Below are 22,063 nucleotides of genomic sequence, written 5' to 3' on the forward strand. Positions count from 1 at the left end.
GTTAAGGGACAGGAGCTGCATGGGAGGGAGGGACCTCCAGCCAGTTCCTATCGCAGAGGCGTAATGACAACAGATATAAGACATTCTGAGTCAAGGAGTACAAGAGTCTGGGGAGAATCGTCATAGTTCTGAGCAGGAGGACTCCTGGTTATAATATTTGGCGGCTAAAAGGGTTGAATTGGGCACACAACTGGTCAGATGATCTGAGTGTGCATATCAGATCCACAGGTGAGTGAGAGTTTGACTGCGTGAGGGATGACAGCGGATGATGACTAAAGAGGTGGTTGAGGAGCAGTGCCTCATCGTCTAGGGGTAAGCTTAGGTAAGTTGATGGTAGTAAGGGTAAGGATAGGAGGAGAGGGGACTGATAGTTGTGAACACATTTTGGGTGTGTAGGTTTAAGAGAAGATATTAGATCGAGAATGCAGACGGCTTTAGGTGAACGATGGTGGCGATGAGAGCACCAAGGACCTGTTTGTGTGCACAGAAGATTCCAGGACGCAGTAGTTCCTCTGCCTGCAGAGGTGGAAGTGACAGAATTCCAGGCATGAGCTGATGCTGTGAGCAGGGGCTCTTGGTATAAGTTAGTTGGGAATAGTGAGAATGGAAGAAAATTGAGATTGTGCTACTGAAGGTGTTACAGAAGAGTTAGCTGAGATGTGCCCCGGATCATTCCATATGTGGCTGAGCGGATCTTCCTTTTTATGGTGGTGAGTGTTTTAGCACCAGGATCAGGGAGTGGTGTAAAGTTGATGGTCATGTGGATTTTAGAGTGATTGGAGGTGGAGGAGTTGATGGCGGTGAAAGTGACTTTGTAGTGATAACACCAAGATGAGATTCCATGAAGGGGAAGGGGGTCATGAATCCCCAACTTTAGTAGCTTGAGCAGGGGGGATGAGGCAGGATGTGCCACAAAACAGTGTTTCTGACATAAAAACCTTAAAATGTAGCATATGTTTATTTGGAGTTCAATTGGACACACTGATGGGAAAAGCATGATTAGGCTGTGGAGGGGAAGGGGGCAATTGCAACAAGAGAGGGCAAAAGGAAAAAAAGAAGGGCGGCATGTGTAGAGGAATGGATGGATGAATGGATGGAAACGTGGTGGATTGAAAAATGAAGGGATGGATGGGTGGATGAGAGGTGGAAGGATGGGTGAAATGATGGAGAGAACAATGGAATGATGGAAAGAAGAATAGACTGAAGTGAGGATGGTGGGTGGATAGCATAGCATAGCAGTAAGTCTGATGGGTGGATGAAGAGAAGGATGGATCAATAGAAGTATGGATGGATGGAATGATGAGTGCATAAAGCAAAGGAAGGATAGATGAGAGAAGGAAGGATAGGATAGAAGGACAGGGAGAAAGATGAGTAGATGGATGGATGAGCAAATTCATTGATAATGCAGGTGTAAAAGGCAAAATGTGGCCACCATGTTTTCAGGATTACCACAGAAAATCAACCAAACGAGTGCCTTGCTTCATACACTCAGTGTCAGCTCAAAGCGGGAGGTTTTTTATTTTTCTGGATATTCGCTTGTTCTGTGGCTTGTCATCTGAGAGAGCGAGAGATATCGCTAGGACTTGGCTGATGAGGGCGGCCTGGTGATGGTCCAGTTCTAAGCGAGAGATATCGATAGGAGTTGGCTGATGAGGGCGGCCTGGTGATGGTCAACTTCTAAGGTGAAATCACAAAGGACATTAGAGGAGCAGTCGAGGAGAGTGTAAGGTGGCCACAAGGTGTAGGTGGTGCTGGGTGAATACTCACAAGGAGGATGATTGTGAAAGCAGTGTGTCTGAGTGAGGTTGTGGGAGCATTGAGGACTAGTGATGGTGCAGAGGTGAGGATTTGTTGATGAACATTCCAGCCCCCTCCACAAGGGTCTGGGTGATTTCATGAAAGCGGAATTGTCAGTTTGGTGAGTCACCTGGAGAGGTGGTCACCTCTGGGTCAACCCTGATCTTGAAGGCAGCAATGAAATGCGGTGGGTGGAGGGGGTGATGGCAGATCAATTGAAAACAGATCTACAAACCCAGAGGCAACAAGATACCGTGTTTGTTGAAGCCTGGTTTGTTGTAATAAAGAATCCTGAAAGTTGAGGCGAGGGGATACAATGATCTTGTGGGTAGACGGGGGGCCCGGAAGGCAAGGATGAGTGCAAGCCTATGGATGACAGTTAGGGGTTGCCAGAAGGAGCAGCTGTGACCCCTGTGCCCCTTCTGGCAGACACTGGCATCCTTATAGCGACCCCTGATTCTGTGCCTGTCTATCACGGATTTACTCTGAGGTCCAGACCTTGTACTTGTTGTTGTGAAGGAGATCTTAGGAGAACTCAAAGCTTCTACACAGTTTGTAAGATGTGAATTTTCATTCAAAGAGACCAAAATAAAAACATCGTTCAGTAAAAGGGACATCTTAATTTTGAAGACTTACAAAAACTGTTGACATTTTTTCAATGGATATCTCTCAAATTACTTTCTCTCAGTCACTCTGCTGGGAAAAGGTAAACTTCATTTTAGAAACCCAAGCAGTCGTGGTGTCAGTCTGTCCCAAAGGCTGTCTGCCCCCTTATGCAATAAGAATATTTCCCAGAGGAGAAACAGATGAAAACCAAAAACATAACATAATGCTTATAAACAACACGTTTTAAAGAATGTATATAACCACTTGATTTTGGAGAAAATGTGTTTTTAAACATGTCATGAATCTGCAAATAGTTTGCTTACCCTGTAAGACAATAATCAACCACAATGCATTTCAGTGGACGGCCTCATTACAAAATGTCTTCTTGTGATGTCATCAGTGTCAGAAGCAATATCACAATCCTTGCTGGAATGTCATCAGGGTCTGATGTCAGGAGTCAACAGGACCATGATGTCACTTCCACTGGGATGTAGGTATTTGGAGTGGTCAAGTGTGTTGTGTGCGCTGGCCGTGGAATACAATGCTTCTCCACTCGGGTGTATTGGTTGCGTATGCCATTACTTTAGCTACTTGGGGATGTTGATTGAGTCTGCCATTACTTTAGCTACTTGGGTATGTTGATTGAGTCTGCCATTACTATAGATGCTTGGGGCTGTTGATTGAGTCTGCCATTACTTTAGATGCTTGGGGCTGTTGATTGAGTCTGCCTTCACTTGAGATGCTTAGGGCTGTTGATTGAGTCTGGCATTACTTTAGCTACTTGGGGATGTTGATTGAGTCTGCCATCACTTTAGAATCTGCTTTGCGCTGTTGATTGAGTCTGGCATTACTTTTTATAGTTGGATGTTGATTGAGTCTGCCATCACTCTAGATGCTTGGGGCTGTTGATTGAGTCTGGCATTAGTTTTTATAGTTAGGGATGTTGATTGAGTCTGACATTACTTTATTTATTTGGAGATGTTGGATGAGTCTGCCATTACTTTAGATGCTTGGGGCTGTTGTTTGAGTCTGCCATCACTTTAGATTCTTGGGAATGTTTTTTGAGTCTGCCATTACTTTATTTACTTGGGGATGTTGATTGATTCTGCCGTTACTTTAGATGGTGGGGTCTGTTGATTGAGTCTGCCATTAACTTAGATGCTTGGGGCTGTTGATTGAGTCTGCCATCACTTTAGATGCTTGAGACTGTTGAATGAGTCTGCCATCACTTCAGATGCTGGGGGCTGTTGATTGAGTCTGCCATTACTTTAGATGCTTGGTACTGTTGATTGAGTCTGCCATCACGTTAGATGTTTGGGGCTGTTGATCGAATATGCCATAACATTTGCTGCTTGGGGATATTGATTGAGTCTGGCATTACTTTATATAGCTGGGGATGTTGATTGAGTCTACCATTACTTTAGATGCTTGGGACTGTTGATTGAGTCTGCCATCTCTTTAGATGATAGGGACTGTTGATTGAGTCTGCCTTTAATTTAGATACTTGGGACTGTTGATTGAGTCTGCCTTTAATTTAGATGCTTGGGACTGTTGATTGAATCTGCCTTTACTTTAGATGCTTGGGGCTGTTGATTGAGTCTGGCATTACTTTCTATAGTTGGGGATGTTGATTGAGTCTGCCATTACTTTAGCTACTTGGGGATGTCGATTGAGTCTGCCATTACTATAGATGATTGGGGCTGTTGATTGAGTCTGCCTTCACTTTAGATGCTTGGGGCTGTTGATTGAGTCTGCCATTACTTTAGATGCTTCGGGCTGTTGATTGAGTCTGCCTTCACTTGAGATGCTTAGGGCTGTTGATTGAGTCTGGCATTACTTTAGCTACTTGGGGATGTTGATTGAGTCTGCCATCACTTTAGGATCTGCTTCAGGCTGTTGATTGAGTCTGGTATTACTTTTTATAGTTGGATGTTGATTGAGTCTGCCATCACTTTAGATGGTTGGGGCTGTTGATTGAGTCTGGCATTACTTTTTATAGTTAGGGATGTTGATTGAGTCTGCCATTACTTTAGCTACTTGGGGATGTTGATTGAGTCTGCCATTACTTTAGATGGTTGAGGCTGTTGATTGAGTCTGCCTTCAATTTAGATGCTTGGGACTGTTGATTGAGTCTGGCATTACTTTTTATAGTTGGGGATATTGATTGAGTCTGCCAATACTTTAGATGCTTGGGACTGTTGATTGAGTCTGCCATTATTTTAGCTACTTGGGGCTGTTGATTGAGTCTGGCATTACTTTTTATAGTTAGGGATGTTGATTGAGTCTGCCATTACTTTAGCTACTTGGGGATGTTGATTGAGTCTGCCATTACTTTAGATGGTTGAGGCTGTTGATTGAGTCTGCCTTCAATTTAGATGCTTGGGACTGTTGATTGAGTCTGGCATTACTTTTTATAGTTGGGGATATTGATTGAGTCTGCCAATACTTTAGATGCTTGGGACTGTTGATTGAGTCTGCCATTATTTTAGCTACTTGGGGATGTTGATTGAGTCGGCCATCAATTTAGATGCTTGGGGTTGTTGATTGAGTCTGCCATCACTTTAGATGCTTGGGGCTGTTGATTGAGTCTGGCATTACATTTTCTAGTAGGGGGTGTTGATTGAGCCTGCCATTACTTTAAATGTTTGGGGCTATTGATTGAGTCTGCCATTACTTTAGATGCTTGGGATTGTTGATTGAGTCTGCCATTACTTTAGATGCTTAGGACTGTTGATTGAGTCTGCCATTACTTTAGCTACTTGGGGATGTTGATTGAGTCTGCAATCACTTTAGATGCTTGGGGCTGTTGATTGAGTCTGGCATTACTTTTTATAGTTGGATGTTGATTGAGTCTGCCATCACTTTAGATGCTTGGGACTGTTGATTGAGTCTGGCATTACTTTTTAAAGTTGGGGCTGTTGATTGAGTCTGCCATTACTTTATTTATTTGGAGACATTGGATGAGTCTGCCATTACTTTATATGCTTGGGGCTGTTGTTTGAGTCTGCCATCACTTTAGATGCGTGGGACTGTTTTTTGAGTCTGCCATTAATTTATTTACTTGGGGATGTTGATTGAGTCTGCCATTACTTTAGATGTTTGGGACTGTTGTTTGAGTCTACCATCACTTTTGATGCTTGGGGCTGTTGATTGAGTCTGCCATTAATTCAGTTGCTTGGGGTTGTTGATTGAGTCTGCTATTACTTTAGATGCTTGGTACTGTTGATTGAGTCTGCCATCACGTTAGATGTTTGGGGCTGTTGATTGAATCTGCCATCATGTTTGCTGCTTAGGGATATTGATTGAGTCTGGCAGTACTTTATAAAGCTGGGGATGTTGATTGAGTCTCCCATTACTTTAGATGCTTGGGACTGTTGATTGAGTGTGCCATCACTTTAGATGCTAGGGACTGTTGATTGAGTCTGCATTTACTTTAGATGCTTGGGGCTGTTGATTGAGTCTGCCATCACTTTAGATGCTTGGGGCTAGTGATTGAGTGTGCCATTACTTTAGATGCTTGGGGCTGTTGATTGAGTGGGCCATTACTTTATTTACTTGGGGATGTTGAATGAGTCTGCCATTACTGTAGATGCTTGGGGATATTGATTGAGTCTGCCATTACTTTAAAAGCTTGGGGCTGTTGATTGAATGTGCCATTGCTTTAATTACTTGAGGATGTTGGATGAGTTTGCCATTACTTTAGATGCCTGGGGCTGTTGATTGAGTCTGCTTTTACTTTAGATACTTGGGGATGTTGATTGAGTCTACCATCACTTTAGATGCTTGGAACTGTTGATTGAGTCTGACATCACTTAGATGCTTGGGGCTGTTGAATGAGTCTGCCATTACTTTAGATACTTGGGGCGGTTGATTGAGTCTGCCATTGCTTTTTATAGTTGGGGATGTTTATTGAGTATGCCATCAGTTTAGATGCTTGGGGATGTTGATTGAGTCTGCCATTACTTTAGATTCTTAGGGATGTTGATTGAGTCTGCCATTACTTTTGCTGCATGAAAATATTGATTGAGTCTGCCATTACTTTATTTTCTTGGGGATGTTAGATGAGTCTGCCATTACTTTATATGCTTGGGGCTGTTGATAGGGTCTGCCATGATTTTATATGCTCAGCAGTTTGCCACAGCCTCTACAACCAGCTGATGATTCTTAGAATGCCATTTCATTTGTTCTTTCTTAGGGAGAGTTGACATTGTAATTTCTCCTGGACAATGTAAATGGCTTTTTTAGGCTAACCAGAACTTTCTGCTAAATAGTAGCATATTCAAAATGAAACGCACAATGAAAATAGACCAAAGTCCTGATGTGAGCTGCGTCTTACCCTCTGCCGGTCCCAAATATTCTGCTCCACACAGATAGTCTGGTTTATGTAAGGGGCACGTGGCTCACTTTTGGTAGCTCGGCCTAAGCATCAAGGTGTTGTCAGCTAAAAAATGCCTGAAGATCAATTTTATTGACAGACAGGTGTGTGAAAACTCATTCAAACACTCACTCACCCTAAAAAAGACAGCGCCCACAGCGGTCCAGAACAGCAGACCTGGGAAGCACAGCAATTACAGAGCAATAGGAACAGTGAAGAAGTGCAGTCTCCATTTTAAAAAGTGGGATACATGTATTAATGTGCATTAGAACACCAAGCAGGAATATGTTTTCTATTCTGCTCTGACATATTTAGCAAATATTTCATAGTAAAGGTTTGGAACCTAATTTATACGTATCACAGAAATCAAATATGCCTTAAATGTAGGGGCGGGCGATATATTCTGCTCTGCCAGTGGAACTGATGTAATTTTGTTCACACAGCGTTACGCTTGTAATGCAGAGTTCCATCCAAATTCCACCATCTGCCGCGTGGCGGGCATTTTTCACGGCCACAACTAGAAAAAGGTAAGCTGGTAAGTGAGATTTGGTGACCCCTAGCATGAGTTTCAGTTGCAAGGGGGGCACCCAGTGAGATTTCTCCAATGCAGGCGGTCGTGACCGCTCACGGTCAGAAAGTTGCTGCGCAAGTAGAAAATCTACTCGAGCGACAGCAAAATAAACTTGAGAAGCTGCGGCCTCTTGAGCACCATGTGATGGTGTTTGCACTTTTTCAGCGTAAAATGAGCTCCAGCGATAAAACACTGCGCGAGCAGCGCAATGTGCCTATTTCCGCCAGTTCCCGGAATTCCATGAGTTTTTTTACACTCTGCGGAATTCCACGTAGTGAAACTCCACAAGTTCCACCCAGGCCTACTTAACTGGTATTAGTCAATGGATAAAAAGTTGGTGAAAACACAGAAAGACACAGTAGTTTATTTTTATGAACCACATATAACACTAGCCTGAGCAGTATCAAAGTCAAACCTGACCAGTTAAACCATCAGATTCCTGAATTTGCTGGCATCTATTGGAGTGGGTTTGCAACATGTTTTCTAATGTTATTGCTTTCCTTTTTCAGGCAAATCTAGCAGATAACCATGGCAAGTGGCACAGACTCCGATGGGGAACAGGTTGTCCCACATGAAGAGGATGAAAGCGATGTGAGGGCCGTCCAAGCCCACTATCTCCGCAGTCCTTCTCCTAGTCAGTGAGTACCACTTGTTACCAGCATCAGATTCTTTCTGTAACGTTGAACGATGTTGTCAGACTATAATATTCTTTTGTGATCAAATTCATTTCAAAAGCATTTGTAATTCTTAGAAATATTTCATTACACTAGAAATTAAAATAAGTTTATTTTTTATTTTTGGGACTCATTACAAGGTGCCTGGTAATTTCGATGTGCCCGGAATTAAAATTAATGGTCCAGGTGAAGCTCCTGGGGGAAATGGGGAATAACCTGCGCAAACGTGTCTAGTACTTCACAATTCATATGATTATTCTTCACGTCTGGATGAACCCTCAGGCTCCACCTTGTATTACCCCAGTAATTCCCCTCTTGAGTTATTGTAAGCCCCAATACTAGTAAATCCGGAGGTGGAGGGCAGATTTACATACCACACTGATATCCGTAGACACATTGGGGCTGATTCGTAAAGGGCCTCCGCACTCGTGGCAGAGGCCCTGCAGTCATGGGGGAGTCTCGTCACTTGTGGCAGAGGCCCTGCAGTCATGGGGGAGTCTGAGCACTCGTGGCAGAGGCCCTGCATTTGTGGGGGAGTCTCTGCGCTCATGGTGGAGGCTCCGTAGCAGTGGGGGAATCTCCACACTCATGGTGAAGTCCCTGCACTCCTTGAAGAGTCCTCGTAGTCGTGGTGGAGTCCCCGCAGTTGTGGGAAAGTCTCTGCACTCATGGCAGTGGCCCCATAGTGGTGAGGGAGTCTCCACACTCCACACATGCCACCGTTGTGAAGGTGGGGTGGCACACACACAGGTTAGGGGACGGAGGCCCCATTCGGCTCAGGTGGTGGCTCGTGGATCTTCTTTTGGGATTTTTTCTCAAGCCCAAGCACACACTGACCACCCAAAAGAAAGCAAAGACCCACCCCAGGCTCCCAGGCTGCAGAGATTTTTTCACATGCAGAGGTAACTAACCACAGGCTACGGTTTGAATTTGGGTAAAATTCCAGCTTTCAGAGGCACCTCTACTTCTGTTGATGAGGCTGCTGAAATCACAGGCACTTCGGCTTCTACTGGGGGAAGCCGCGTCAGCTTTTCGCTACCCTGATGTCACTTTGAATACTTCCCATTGAAGAAACTTTGAGCAGTGTGTATCCTAATTCTTTTGGAAGTAGTCTTCAATTTCTTTCATTTAAGAGTCACTCAGTATTTTGGGGCTGGTGATTGCCTGCTGAAGCCATTTGGAATGTGCTGAGTTCTTGTCTGACAGTCAGAGGGTAGTGATCCAAAACGTAATAACACGTTTTCCACCTCTGCCGCTTTGTCTAGTGGTATGAAGTTATTAATATGAAATTGAATGTCATGTAACACAGAATAATAAGAATGTTAGCGGAGCTGGGTTAGGTTCTTTCTAGATTTCGACAGGGCCAGCCTATTGATTATGGTGGTTCCCAACAACGTTCAGTTGTACTCCCATTAACTTCAATGGGAGCCTGTGTTCCGACCAAATTCAAAGGCTCCCATTGAAGAAAGGTGTGGTTGGAGAAAATCGTTCACCCTGTGGTGGGAACCCCAAGTTGCCTGACACACTGTCCATGGTTGGAAAGGAGGGACCCATGGGTACCCCCACATGCCCAATTTGGAGGCCCCGGGTGAAGGGGGGCCTGCTACAGGCCCCCAAAGTCAGAATGTGACAGTCGATCTGTGTTGGAACAACCGTTTCGGAAAGTTTGTCTTAATCCGACATCCTTATCGCTTGGTCGGAACCTCATTCCGTAGAACTGTTTGAGTCGGCTCAGAATGACTCGGTTACTTCAAATGCCGTTCGAAACCGAGTCGGACAGTCCAAACGTTTTACGAACATCATGATCGGTCGTTCGGAAATATTTCTGAGTCAGTCGGAAACAAGGCTTACGAATAGGATTCGAACTAATCGAATGCCGTTCGGAGCCTTTTTGAACAACATCGTAATTGACCCCTAAGCCTTGAATTAGGTTTGAGGCCATGGAGCAAGGACAGACTCAGTTGTAGTTATGAGGAGATGCAGATATACGGATAAATCCTGTGCTCAATTTGTGATGGTGGTTTCCGGTGCCCAGCACCAGCGCTTAACTGTCAACACTGGGACTTATGGCAGTTTGCCACATGGTGGCACTGTTTGTCTGATTTAGAGATGAGCACAACAACGGTTGTTTATTAATTCAAAATACATTAAAAGTAACTAATACCTGCTGCCCAAGCCATTCTTGTAGCTTTGGGGGCCTGGAATAGTCTGAAATGTCACACTAGTAGGAGTGTGATGGTTAGTAGTTTTGTCAGTTCCGTTGTTGGCAGTACTGACAGGGGCAGTGGTTGGTGCGAGCTGTGGTAGCATCCTGACAAAGGCCCTGGCACTTACTGTTTTACAAATTAAGAACTGGATAGACCAGAGGAGAGACACTGTAGCAAGACCGTTTGCACAGTGTTTGCTCTGGCCTACAGCTAAAGCAGCCTTTTAGAAGCTCCAGCTCAGCATAGACAGAAAACGCTGCACAATCACTGCTATGAAACTGTCTGACCAATTCAGTCAGGCCCAGCCTAATTTTAGAATGACGTAATTGTGTCTGTGGTTCTAGTACGTCTGCTCCTGCCACTTTTAGGATTAGCAGACGGGTGAGCCAGAATGCAAAGTCTATTTGAAGTAGATATCATAGGCAGGGGCGTAGCTTCAAGGGTGTATTTGGGACGTGACACCCTCCAAATAAATGCATTCTTGCCCTGGTAATTGGGTCGGGGTGCCCTGAGTCGCGTCTGCTATGTCTGTGTCTGTCCCGTGGCAAGAATAAAATACAAAATAGTGACCTTTGCTGTAAAACAGGAAAGAGCAACTAAGATATACATCTGGTGGCTGAATTTCAAAATGTGAAACCAGATAACTCAATACTGGCTTTCCTGCTTGTCCAAATTGTGTGATCCTAGGCAAACAATTTATTTCAGAGCCTCCTTTTACTTTACTATCACATATGAGCGCTTTTTTAAATACTTGAGTTCAGGATAGGCGCTGTAGAAGCACCGCTTATGTTTGATTTAATAGACTATAATGTTGCTCCATCTACAATAAGAATCTAGGCCATGTTTTGGGTTTACATGACTACTTCGGGGTTTCCATGAAGAGCATGGGGGCTATTCACAAACTATAAAGAACAAAGGGAGAGCTAGGGACAACAAGGAGGGGTTGTGTCCGTATCCCCTGGAGTTAGATAAGTTTATTCAAAGGAGGACACGCCCAGTGTGGTATGGTACGGTCAAATGAAGCAAATGTTTGGGAACCCACCAAGTGGGTTAGAAGACCCCTCACACACCAACCTGGTTGGTGTCATGCTTCATCATCGGGGCCCCAACCGGGTGGCCGAGTGCCTCCCGGTTGTGCTGCGACGCCTGACTGCAGCGGAGCTGGTGTGGTGCAGAAGTGTGATGTGGTGAAAAATTAAAAAATACCACTGAGGATCCTTACCATAGAGAAATTTATTTTGGCGGCTCAGGGTATTGGTTAAAAAGCTATGTGGTGCAACTAAATGAAGAAGTAATTATCTATTAGTTGACTAAGTGATGGGTCTACATGTTTCAGCTCTCTAGTAAAAAATAGTGGGGAGCTTTCGTCAGGACCAGTGAGGAGTGAGTGGCAAAAAGGTGTAGTGCCACGTGGTGAATAAAATTTAAAAATAGGGTTACCTACACACTCAAATATCAACGCTAATGATGGGTGTCTGAGAAGATGAACCAGATAAGATGTAAGGTATGGCGTGGCCTATAGATAAAGGCTGGTGGCATCATCCCAAAGGGGTCAGGGCTTATTCAGGCTGTTCCGGGGGGCACGGGGCAGTGAATGAGCGCTGGGCAGCGGGGAAATCAGAGCCAGATAAAGGTTATTGATGGGTGTCTGAGAGGAAGAACCCAGTATGGCATAGCCTATAGATAAAGGCTGGTGGCAATGGTCTTGCCTCCGCTCCTCTGCATAGCAACATGATACACCCTAGAGGTATGTGTGTCACTTATGGTACGCTTATTGAAGACAGGTTTGATATCTCACGGCACAATAAAACCTACCAGTATGTCGCCTGCCACTCAGTGCATCAAATGTTAAATATGTATTGTGTGCTGTCTTGTTTTTCCTTCCACAGGTTTGCGCCAAGTGTCCGCTAATGTGTTGACACCGCGTTCCACACACCTTAGCGAGTGTGTAGGTAACCCTATTTTTAAATTTTATTCACCACGTGGCACTACACCTTTTTGCCACTCACTCCTCACTGGTCCTGACGAAAGCTCCCCACTATTTTTTACTAGAGAGCTGAAACATGTAGACCCATCACTTAGTCAACTAATAGATAATTACTTCTTCATTTAGTTGCACCACATAGCTTTGTAACCAATACCCTGAGCCGCCAAAATAAATTTCTCTATGGTAAGGATCCTCAGTGGTATTTTTTAATTTTTCACCACATCACACTTCTGCACCACACCAGCTCCGCTGCAGTCAGGCGTCGCAGCACAACCGGGAGGCACTCGGCCACCCGGTTGGGGCCCCGATGATGAAGCATGACACCAACCAGGTTGGTGTGTGAGGGGTCTTCTAACCCACTTGGTGGGTTCCCAAACATTTGCTTCATTTGACCGTACCATACCACACTGGGCGTGTCCTCCTTTGGCTATTCACAAACTACATTTTGTAGTAGGTCTTGCAGTACAAACATAATACAAAATGCTATTCACAAACTGCACTTCTCAAGTTCCTTTTTTTGCAGTCGTACTTTAGAAGTGCAATTTGTGAATAGCATTTTGTAGTACATTTATAGTACTATTGTGTTACTACAAAAAGCACTATACAATTCAGTTTGTGAACAGCCTCAAGTCCTTCAGTTTGGTGGATATGTTAAAGTTACAGTTTGAGGAAATTTACACTTGGATTTTGTGGCTAGCCAAAAAGTAGTGAACTTGCTCAAAGCTGTATATTACTCAAAAGTGTAATTTATGTGAACCAATGCCCATATAGTGACTGGTTTACCAAACAAATAGCAAATCTGCACCCGTAGAAGTATTTCTTGAAGGGGTGCAAATGTACTACTTTTTGGAACTCACATACATTAGCAGTAGTAGACTTGCAAAGCTGTGCCAGAGTCAGGCTTCCAGGTGTACTACTGGCAATCAAACACCCAAGGGGTTATGGAATGAATGCTTGAGAATAGCCTTACCAGTGTCAGTCGCTCGGGATAACATTCCAATCCTTCGTTTTTTTGCTCACTGTGTCAGTCTAGATAGAGGCTCGCCTAATGCGAATTAGTACTGACCCTGTACTTCATGGAAATAGTCCAACCCCAACCTTGGCCATCACAACCCCACCCCGTGGCCCACCGCCTTTTTAGTTAAGAAATTTGAGATTCAAACCCCCGAATTTAAATGACTAAGCTGCGCCCCTGATCATAGGGCGCTGGATGCAAACAATGGTGCCACTGCCTTTCATTCAAGTTGGAACTTTGAAGATATCTGTCATGGCAAGCCGGTAACCCCAGGATGGCCCACACTACATGTAAGCAGGCTGGCCTGCCTTTACAGATCTCACCTTTTAAACATTGGAACTTCACTAAAGTCCGTCTCCACTGCCCCCAACATGTATATTGTTCACATGTAGAACCCCGGAGTGTCATCACAGTTTATCCCCAGGTCGAGTAGTTTCAATCAATTGAACCACATCGATGCGCTTACGGGCTCCCCGGGTGGTCAATTTTGCTTATCAATCAAAGGTTACCTACCAATTAGTTTCCTTTGGGTGTAATTGCATGCATATATTCCGTCGTGACATTTATAGCATCACAACAGGTTCCTTTCAATCATTTGAGAAAGTTGTGGCTTTCCTGATGAAGGCGGTTTTGCTGAAACACGCGTAGAAACCTAAAGCCATAGGAAAACGGAAAACAAGAGATTTATAGTATCAATCTCAAAATAATATCTAACGATCTTTAGAATTCATCTATACAAACCAGAGACCTAAAGCCACTGGAAACAAGAGTATTATTGTTTCAATGTCAAAATAATATCAAATGATCTTTAAAATTCATCTATAAAAACCAGAGACCTAAAGCCACTGGAAACAAGAGTATTACTGTGTCAATGTCAAAATAATATCAAATGATCTTTAGAATTCATCTATAAAAACCAGAGACCTAAAGCCACTGGAAACAAGAGTATTATTGTTTCAATGTCAAATTAATATCAAATGATCTTTAGAATTCATGTATAAAAACCCAGGAAGACGGTGCTAAAGAATCGAGTGCTACAGAAAACTTCATGTATATCGTCTGTATGTCTGCGTGAGATGTATGTATGAGGATATGTGTGGTGAAAGATGGGTAGAAAATGATGTGGATTTTTAAAGACAAAGTGCTTGCACTAATTGAGTTTAGTATGTAACTTTATGTTTTTTACATTTTGCCAGTTAGGAATAATAAAAAATATGTTTCGACAGTACCCCAGACGTACATTGCTGGGAGCCCTTTTTATGTAGATACGTTGCTTAACCTATATTTCTGAGTTGCCTGAAGTTTCTGTACATTGACGTCCACTGGCACACTAGAGGCAAGCCGCCTGCGCCCCTACACGGACGACTGTGGTCAGGTGCAGCCAGGGAAGTGTGTCCAGATGAATGCCCAATATGGCTGTAGTGTTCACCCCTCCCAAGGAATGAGTGACCTCTAGAACCTTTCTGTCCAGCAATCAATATCACAGCCCCTGCACACACAGACGTTAGAATCCAGCCATCCGTCCTACATGCCAAGCCCAGGATAGCCCAGCACAGCACACTTACTGCAGAAGACCAGAGGAACTAGAAACATCTCCTACATCCCTCTCGGCATTTCACTGTTTTGAATAAAACTGACGGTTTTATTAGTTTTATTAGTTATTATATCCAAGATCACCAACTTCACAACACCCAAAATTGATGAGATCTACATTAAAAATTAACTGAAAAAAAAACAGGATTGAAAGCACAGCATTTTCAATGGTGAGCGCTGCCCGCCTTCCCCCACGCGCATCGACCACTTCCTGTCAATCTACAGGTTATCGGCAGCCATCTTGGCAGCTTTCCTTACTCTAATATTTTTTGGAGAGGCACACACTGGCTTTGGATAACTCAATAATGTTTGTCCTGTCTTAAACCGTTTAAATAAGAAGCGTGCTGCGGAGGAGGCACGCAACAGTCTTGTGTGCCTAACTTTGCACAGCAATATAAGGGTCAATGGGACCCGACCTCTGCGCACTGTAACTGTTAGGTAGAAATACCTGAATACATTGTAATTTTCACACTATTTGAAATAGAATAAATTTCATACTTTTCTTCAACATAAAATACACTGCAAAGTTCAACGAATCCAAAGCATAATTATGAATACATTCCAATTTTTATTTAAATTCATTGGATGTCCTTAGGTTTCATCTTGTTCAATCCAAGTTCTTAAATCAATAGAATATCCAAAGAATTATCTTGCTGCCCAATGCATTTCGAGCCTGAACTGGCTCTTCTTCAGGGGCTCAAATTCTACAACATAAACAAAAAAATCATGCTTTACAATAGTAGGTGTACTAGCGTCATTAAATCCAAAGCAGCTTATGCTTCATTTAGCTTAAACAATGTGAAGTGATTGATGAATCTTTTTGAGAAACGACATTGAAATTGACAGAAAGCCCTCCACCAAAGGGTGACACTATTCTAAAGGAACCATTAATCTGTTTAAAGCCTGTGAATCTACTGCCACGTTTGGGAACTGGCAAATTGTGCGTGGTTATGAAAAATAAATACCTTGATCCTAATGCTTAAGCACGACGTGACCAAAATCTGAAGTCTGGTACAAACGCGATCTGAAATAAACAGGATTGACGGTATTAAGTATAAAAAAGTGTAAAGGGTTCTTGGTCGAACTCCTCTATGAGTGCCTACTAACGGGAACAACTAAAAAATCATACCGTGCTAAAAAACTGAAGAGTTCTGGCCCAAAATCCTCTGTTAAACGGTGGCGAATTCGGGGGAATTCTGCCGTGGGTCTTCCTCATGCGAAAGCAGGGAGCTTCGTGGTAGCTCAGTGCAATGGTGAACGTCCGGTGTAACGATAAAAAACGGACTGATCTCGCGATGTCGATATCTCCTAGAAACTAAAAACAGACAATAAGTCTGTGGTCTGAAAAATGTCGCCATCTTAAAAGGGCTTAATCTCAAGTATACTGCACGATCGGTTCACGAACTGGAATTAAACTAATAATGCTGAAAGACTATGGTCGAGGGAGGGTGTGATGAAAATAACTGTTAAAGAGACAATGGTGGATCGCTGAAATATCGTATCGCCTTCAAAAGCTAATTACTGTAACTCTGATCCTAGAAATCAGTGGATGAGCTATTTTGAGGGATGTGAGAAATAGAATAAAAATAGAGTGAAACATAAGAAAACCCCAGTGAAATGTCGTCATTTTATCCATATGGAAACAGCGCATATGAATCATGCTGAACCATCCTGTAACAGTGATATATACATTCTGATAACATGCATAGTCAATTCTGTCATTAATTCCCCTGTCAATCAGGGTGTCTAGACGTTTTATCCAGTAAGTCTCTCTTTGTAAAAGACCTCTGGTGAGATCTGTGTCTGTATGTTGTACAACCCTTTCTAGCACAGAGAACTTTAATTGGGCTATACTGTGTCTCTCCTCAATCCAATGAGTAGCTAAATGTCGTTTCTCAGAAAGATTCATCACATTGTTTAAGCTAAATGAAGCATAAGCTGCTTTGGATTTAATGACGCTAGTACACCTACTATTGTAAAGTATGATTTTTTTGTTTATGTTGTAGAATTTGAGCCCCTGAAGAAGAGCCAGTTCAGGCTCGAAATGCATTGGGCAGCAAGATAATTCTTTGAATATTCTATTGATTTAAGAACTTGGATTGAACAAGATGAAACCTAAGGACATCCAATGAATTTGAATAAAAATTGGAATGTATTCATAATTATGCTTTGGATTCGTTGAATTTTGCAGTGTATTTTATGTTGAAGAAAAGTATGAAATTTATTCTATTTCAAATAGTGTGAAAATTACAATGTATTCAGGTATTTCTACCTAACAGTTACAGTGCGCAGAGGTCGGGTCCCATTGACCCTTATATTGTTGAGCTTTCCTTACTCTCTCATTAGACCTGACGGGCAAAACTGATGGTGAATAATAGTGAATGTAAATGTTATTCGATAACACATTATTTAATACAATTGCACTAAGTAATAGACGAACATTCACGCATAAATTACACTAGTGCAAGGTCAAAATGCAGTTTATTACACAGTAGAGAGAACGTGACATTACAAGAACATTGTTTGCTCCCTCAGGTATTCTATATTACAGTTACTGAACATATACAAACAATCCTCCTAAGGGTGCAAGGCCTCCTCAGTGTGAGCTTACCTTACTGCACAATTTAAACCCCTGCGTCCTGGTTTTGGTTAAATATCTTTAAAAAACATAAACATGGGAACAAGGCCATGGGGTAAACCTTGTATAGGTATGCGCCAAATGTAATATGCTTTTTGTCACCATTGCTGAGGAAGGGGTGGGGCATCATGCCCACTCTAGCCATCACACACAATGGTAATAAGTAGCATATTACACTCTGTACAGCTGCAGACAGACAAACAGACATGTAGATAACACCTTAAGGCCTCCTGTGTTTATCTTTTTTTAAACTGTATTTCCCTAATTTTAAAGTTATAGTCTTTTTTTAAGACTCACCATTGACCTTTGTTGTGTAGAAGAGAGTGTCACGCAGTAACTGGACCAAAGCCTCTACCTCTCCCAGACTCATTCTTGACCGTTCACCCAAGCCACCGTGGGAGAGTCAAGCTGGCTGGTCCTTTGCAGTACACTGGTGCCCGTGGTCTTTTCCTAGTGGCACTAGAGACAAACAATAATACCCTCCAGGGATAGTAATGACTAGCCTCCCTGGAAGTAGTATTTCATCGAGTAACACTACTGGGACTAAGGTACCTGAAAAGCTGATCAAGCTTTGAGTTGTATTCCATGTGTAAAGGGTGAGTGGAAAGAACTAATGGTCTCCATCTCATCTGGCTTTGATTGACAGGTACTCCCTGCTGTCAGACTCCTACACCGCGAGCATCTTCATGGAGCCCATCCACCTCTCGTCTGCTGTGGCTGCCAAGCAGATCATAAACGAAGGTAAGTGTCGCTTCTCGACGCCCTTGTCCCAGCCAGCATGACTGTAAGGACGAATAGAGAGTACAGGGTCCACCTCCAACGACCAAGAGAACCTATGCAAAGCCAATAGGCCTGGCCTTGGCAAGCTGGTGCTATGACTTAATAGTTTTCATTGGTTATTGCTATTGCAAGCATAGTGCACAAAATATAACAAACAAAAGTAGACATGTGGCTGCCTAAAAGTGGTAGCCATACACTTGCAATAAAAAAAATAGAAAAAAAAATAACCAGTGCCTGTAATTTTATTTGAATAGTAAGGGTGCTTACTCGCAAGTAGACGTACTTACATGAGGTATAGAAATCCCTTTTGATTGTAATGAATAGTACAAGAAAATTTTAATAATATTGGTGCAAAGAAAAGGTATTATTGGCTTTGAAATACTATTACCTGAAGTAATAGAGTAAACACAAAATTAGGAAGGATAAGGAACGGAAAGAAAAATGCATTGTATAGGTGAGGTATTGTCCCGCCAACCCTGACACTTAAGGGAGCTTTCAGGTGGCTGTGTTCATGTGATTAGGCAAAATGCTGTCACCCAAAGGCCAAGAAAGTCAGTGGCTGAAGTGGACTGACCAATTGGTCATGGTGTATGCTGTGGTGGGCGGAAGTAAAATATGAATGACAGTTGTAAAGACCAGTGGATGAAGAGGGTTAACAATAGTGTGTGTGCGTGCGTGTGTGTGTGAGTGTGTGTGTATATTTTTTCATTTATGATTTTTTTAATTACATTAAGCTGGTAAAACAGGCTATGCCTAGAAACATATAGATTTATAGATGCAGTGCTTAATTTGAGCCGGTGGTTGCTGGTGCTTGGCGCTGGCACTTAATTGTCCAGACTTATGATACTCTGCCACATGGAGCGCTGTTTGTCTAAATAGAGATGAGCACAGCAAGAGTTGTTTATTAATTCAGTATACTTTAAAAATGACTAATACCTACCACTGAAGCCATTCTTATATCTTCGAGGCCTTGAATAGTTTGAATTGTCACACTTGTAGGGTGCGATGGTTAGTAGTTGTGTTGGTTCTGTCATTGGCAGTGCTGGCAGGGGACATGGGTGGTAAAAGCTGACGAGGGCCCTGACTCTTAGATTATTACAACTAGAGCATTGTATAAATGAGATTTTTTCCAACAAAGGCTCCAAGTCACATTAGGTAGACAATGGCAGAAAAGTTTGAGTTTTGTATCATATCACAGAAGATGCATGGCTTTCATGACTTCAGCAGTTTTCATGATTTTGGAACATCTGGGAGAGAGCCTCAGAACTACATTTCTTCCTGTCCAGTGTGAGAAGTACCTGTGCAATTGTTTTTTGAAACTTCTTATGCAAATGACACCACTGAAAGTAACTTTACACTTTTATAATATTGTAGACACTTTCTACGACAGTAAAAAAAAGATTCTAAGGCCCCGATGGTGAGTTGAGCAGGGCACAGATCCTATGTGGACTTGTAGGCCGCTCACTCCTGGGTGGGCCGCTGACCTTGCACCTTCATTTACCGGGTGGCAAACAATAAACCTTTTTTTAGTAGTTGGAAAATTCAGCTGGTAAATTTGCTTTGGGAAAGGGCTGCATTACAGCCCAGACCTCAGAAAAAGCACTGGCTGTGTTGCAACGATTGGGGGTGGCGAATGGGAGGGGAAGAGGTAAGTGGGAGTAAAAAAAATAACATTTCACAAATCTGTTGCAAAAACATATACCATTTAAAAAAATGGGGCGACCCTGTGTCCCTCAGAACCCGGGTATGTATAATATATAAAGAATTGGTTCTGTCGGGAAGGTGTCAATTGCTTTGTACGAGTGAAATCACTATAACCACAATATTCAATTTTAGTGCGGGAACTATGAAGTCAACAAGGGTTCAACGTCTCTACTGAAGAACCAAACTGTATTGTCGGAACACACCACCAAGACACTTATTTTTTAGTCAAAAGAGACATTTTGTATTGTATATAAATTACTGAACATGGCTGTCAATAAAGTAATTCTAAATGACACAGTGTGTAGAGTGCAACAAGTGACTTTGTGAAAATAGTGCTATACTGCGCTGGTGCTTGAGCCACTGGCGGCATGGATTAGGTGGGAGCCGCAGATACGCGGACTGCGATGGACAGCGGACTGGGAAGATCGCATATCGCTCTATGCGGATGATATTCTGCTCTACCTGGCCTCACCCAGATGCTCCATCCTGGTGCTTCTCAATGTATGTGAACAATTTGGTCGCGCATCAGGGTACACTATTAATTGGTCCAAATCAATACTCTTTGTGCTGCGGGGCCCGCCGCAGCAGCTGCCGGGAGATTGCCCACTGCAATTCTCCGCGGCGGGCTTTCGATATTTGGGAATCTATATTACAGCGGATCCCGATGAATTTCTTAAGCACAATCTCCTGCCACCCCTGGAGTGCCTCAGAAGAGACGCCGCCCACTGGGGGACTCTCCCCCTAACGCTGCTGGGGAAGGCAGCCCTTTTTAAGATGATGGCACTGCCTCGATTCCTATATGCCCTCGAAAACGCGCCGTACCCAGTGCCACCCTCGTACTTCAAACGCATTACGGCTCAGGTCACGGGGCTATTGTGGGGGAACAAACCGGCACGCATAGCGCAACGCAAGCTAAATAGCGGGTGGTTTGATGGGGGCATTGCGCTACCGAACATCCAGCTCTATTACTGGGCGGCGCACTTGAAAGTCCTTAATCAATGGGTGCATGCTCCGCAGACGAATCCCACTTATAAAGCAGATAGATACGGGCTCGGGAAGGAGGGCATGATGTTGGCGCTTTATAACAAACAGCGTACACCACGGCTGCTCGGACCCACTCAACTGACGGTAAACATATGGCATGAAGCGCACAGAAAGCTAGTATGGGCAGGACAAATAACACAGCTCACCCCGCATGATGAGTTGAGCAGGGCACAGAGCCTATGTGGACTTGTAGGCGGCTCACTCCTGGGTGGGCCGCTGACCTTGCACCTTCATTTACCGGGTGGCAAACAATAAACCTTTTTTTTACTAGTTGGAAAATCCAGCTGGTGAATTTGCTTTGGGAAAGGGCTGCATTACAGCCCAGACCTCAGAAAAAGCACTGGCCGTGTGTAAGCTCCCCCGCCAACTATGATTCTCAATTTCTGTAACCTACCACCCTTCTGCCAAGGAGCGGCCGGCACCGATTGGGCGTGGCGAATGGGAGGGGGCGAGGTAAGTGGGAGTAAAAAAAGAACATTTCACATATCTGTTGCAAAAACATACACATTCTCTGCCTTTTCCTCTGTCATATTTAGTGAATTCTCTTTCAGCACCAAATAGTGAACCTGTAATTGTACAGAACCAAATTTGTATGAAAATATTTGAACATGTTTCCTGAATAATTATGCCAGTTCTAATCAGGCCATGAGGATCAGCATCAGATTTGCATCAGTGATCTAACTAATTCAGTTTGTCTGTGATTTATAACAACTTTTACATTTTTAGTGAAGAGTCACCTAGGAAATTATGTGTGGTTCTGGAGGGCACATCTCTTACACATTTAAGCTAGTTTAGAAAGAACCCACAGGAGAGCTAGGAGAGAAGTCCTAGGTCTCCGTCCCTACATTTTTCATGCATGTTTTGGAAACCTGGATGAGGAGCAGCGATGCACCGTACACTTACGGGGGCGATCGGAGACCATACAAGGGCGTATCACTCTCATGAAAATGTACATATTAGAATTTTTTAATGATATCTCATCTTTACAATTGCATTTCACACATATTTACAGTTTTAGGAAATGGGAGATTAAGGGCCTGATATAGAGTTTGGTGCAGAGGGTACTCCATCG

General features: G+C 43.3%; 1 protein-coding gene across 1 annotated transcript in view; it reads left to right on the forward strand.

The window, feature by feature from the left end:
• Positions 1–22,063, forward strand: part of STYXL2 (serine/threonine/tyrosine interacting like 2) — a 127,794-nt gene that overhangs the window by 56,968 nt on the left and 48,763 nt on the right. Inside the window, exons 2-3 of the mRNA XM_085621113.1 lie at positions 7,859–7,987; positions 18,110–18,204. Coding sequence (XP_085477239.1) covers positions 7,878–7,987; positions 18,110–18,204 — 205 coding nt within the window. The 5' untranslated portion in view covers positions 7,859–7,877. The remainder of the gene's footprint in view (positions 1–7,858; positions 7,988–18,109; positions 18,205–22,063) is intronic.

This window comes from Triturus cristatus, chromosome 8, assembly GCF_964204655.1.
Source record: "Triturus cristatus chromosome 8, aTriCri1.1, whole genome shotgun sequence".
In the NCBI taxonomy this organism is placed as follows: Eukaryota; Metazoa; Chordata; class Amphibia; order Caudata; family Salamandridae; genus Triturus; species Triturus cristatus.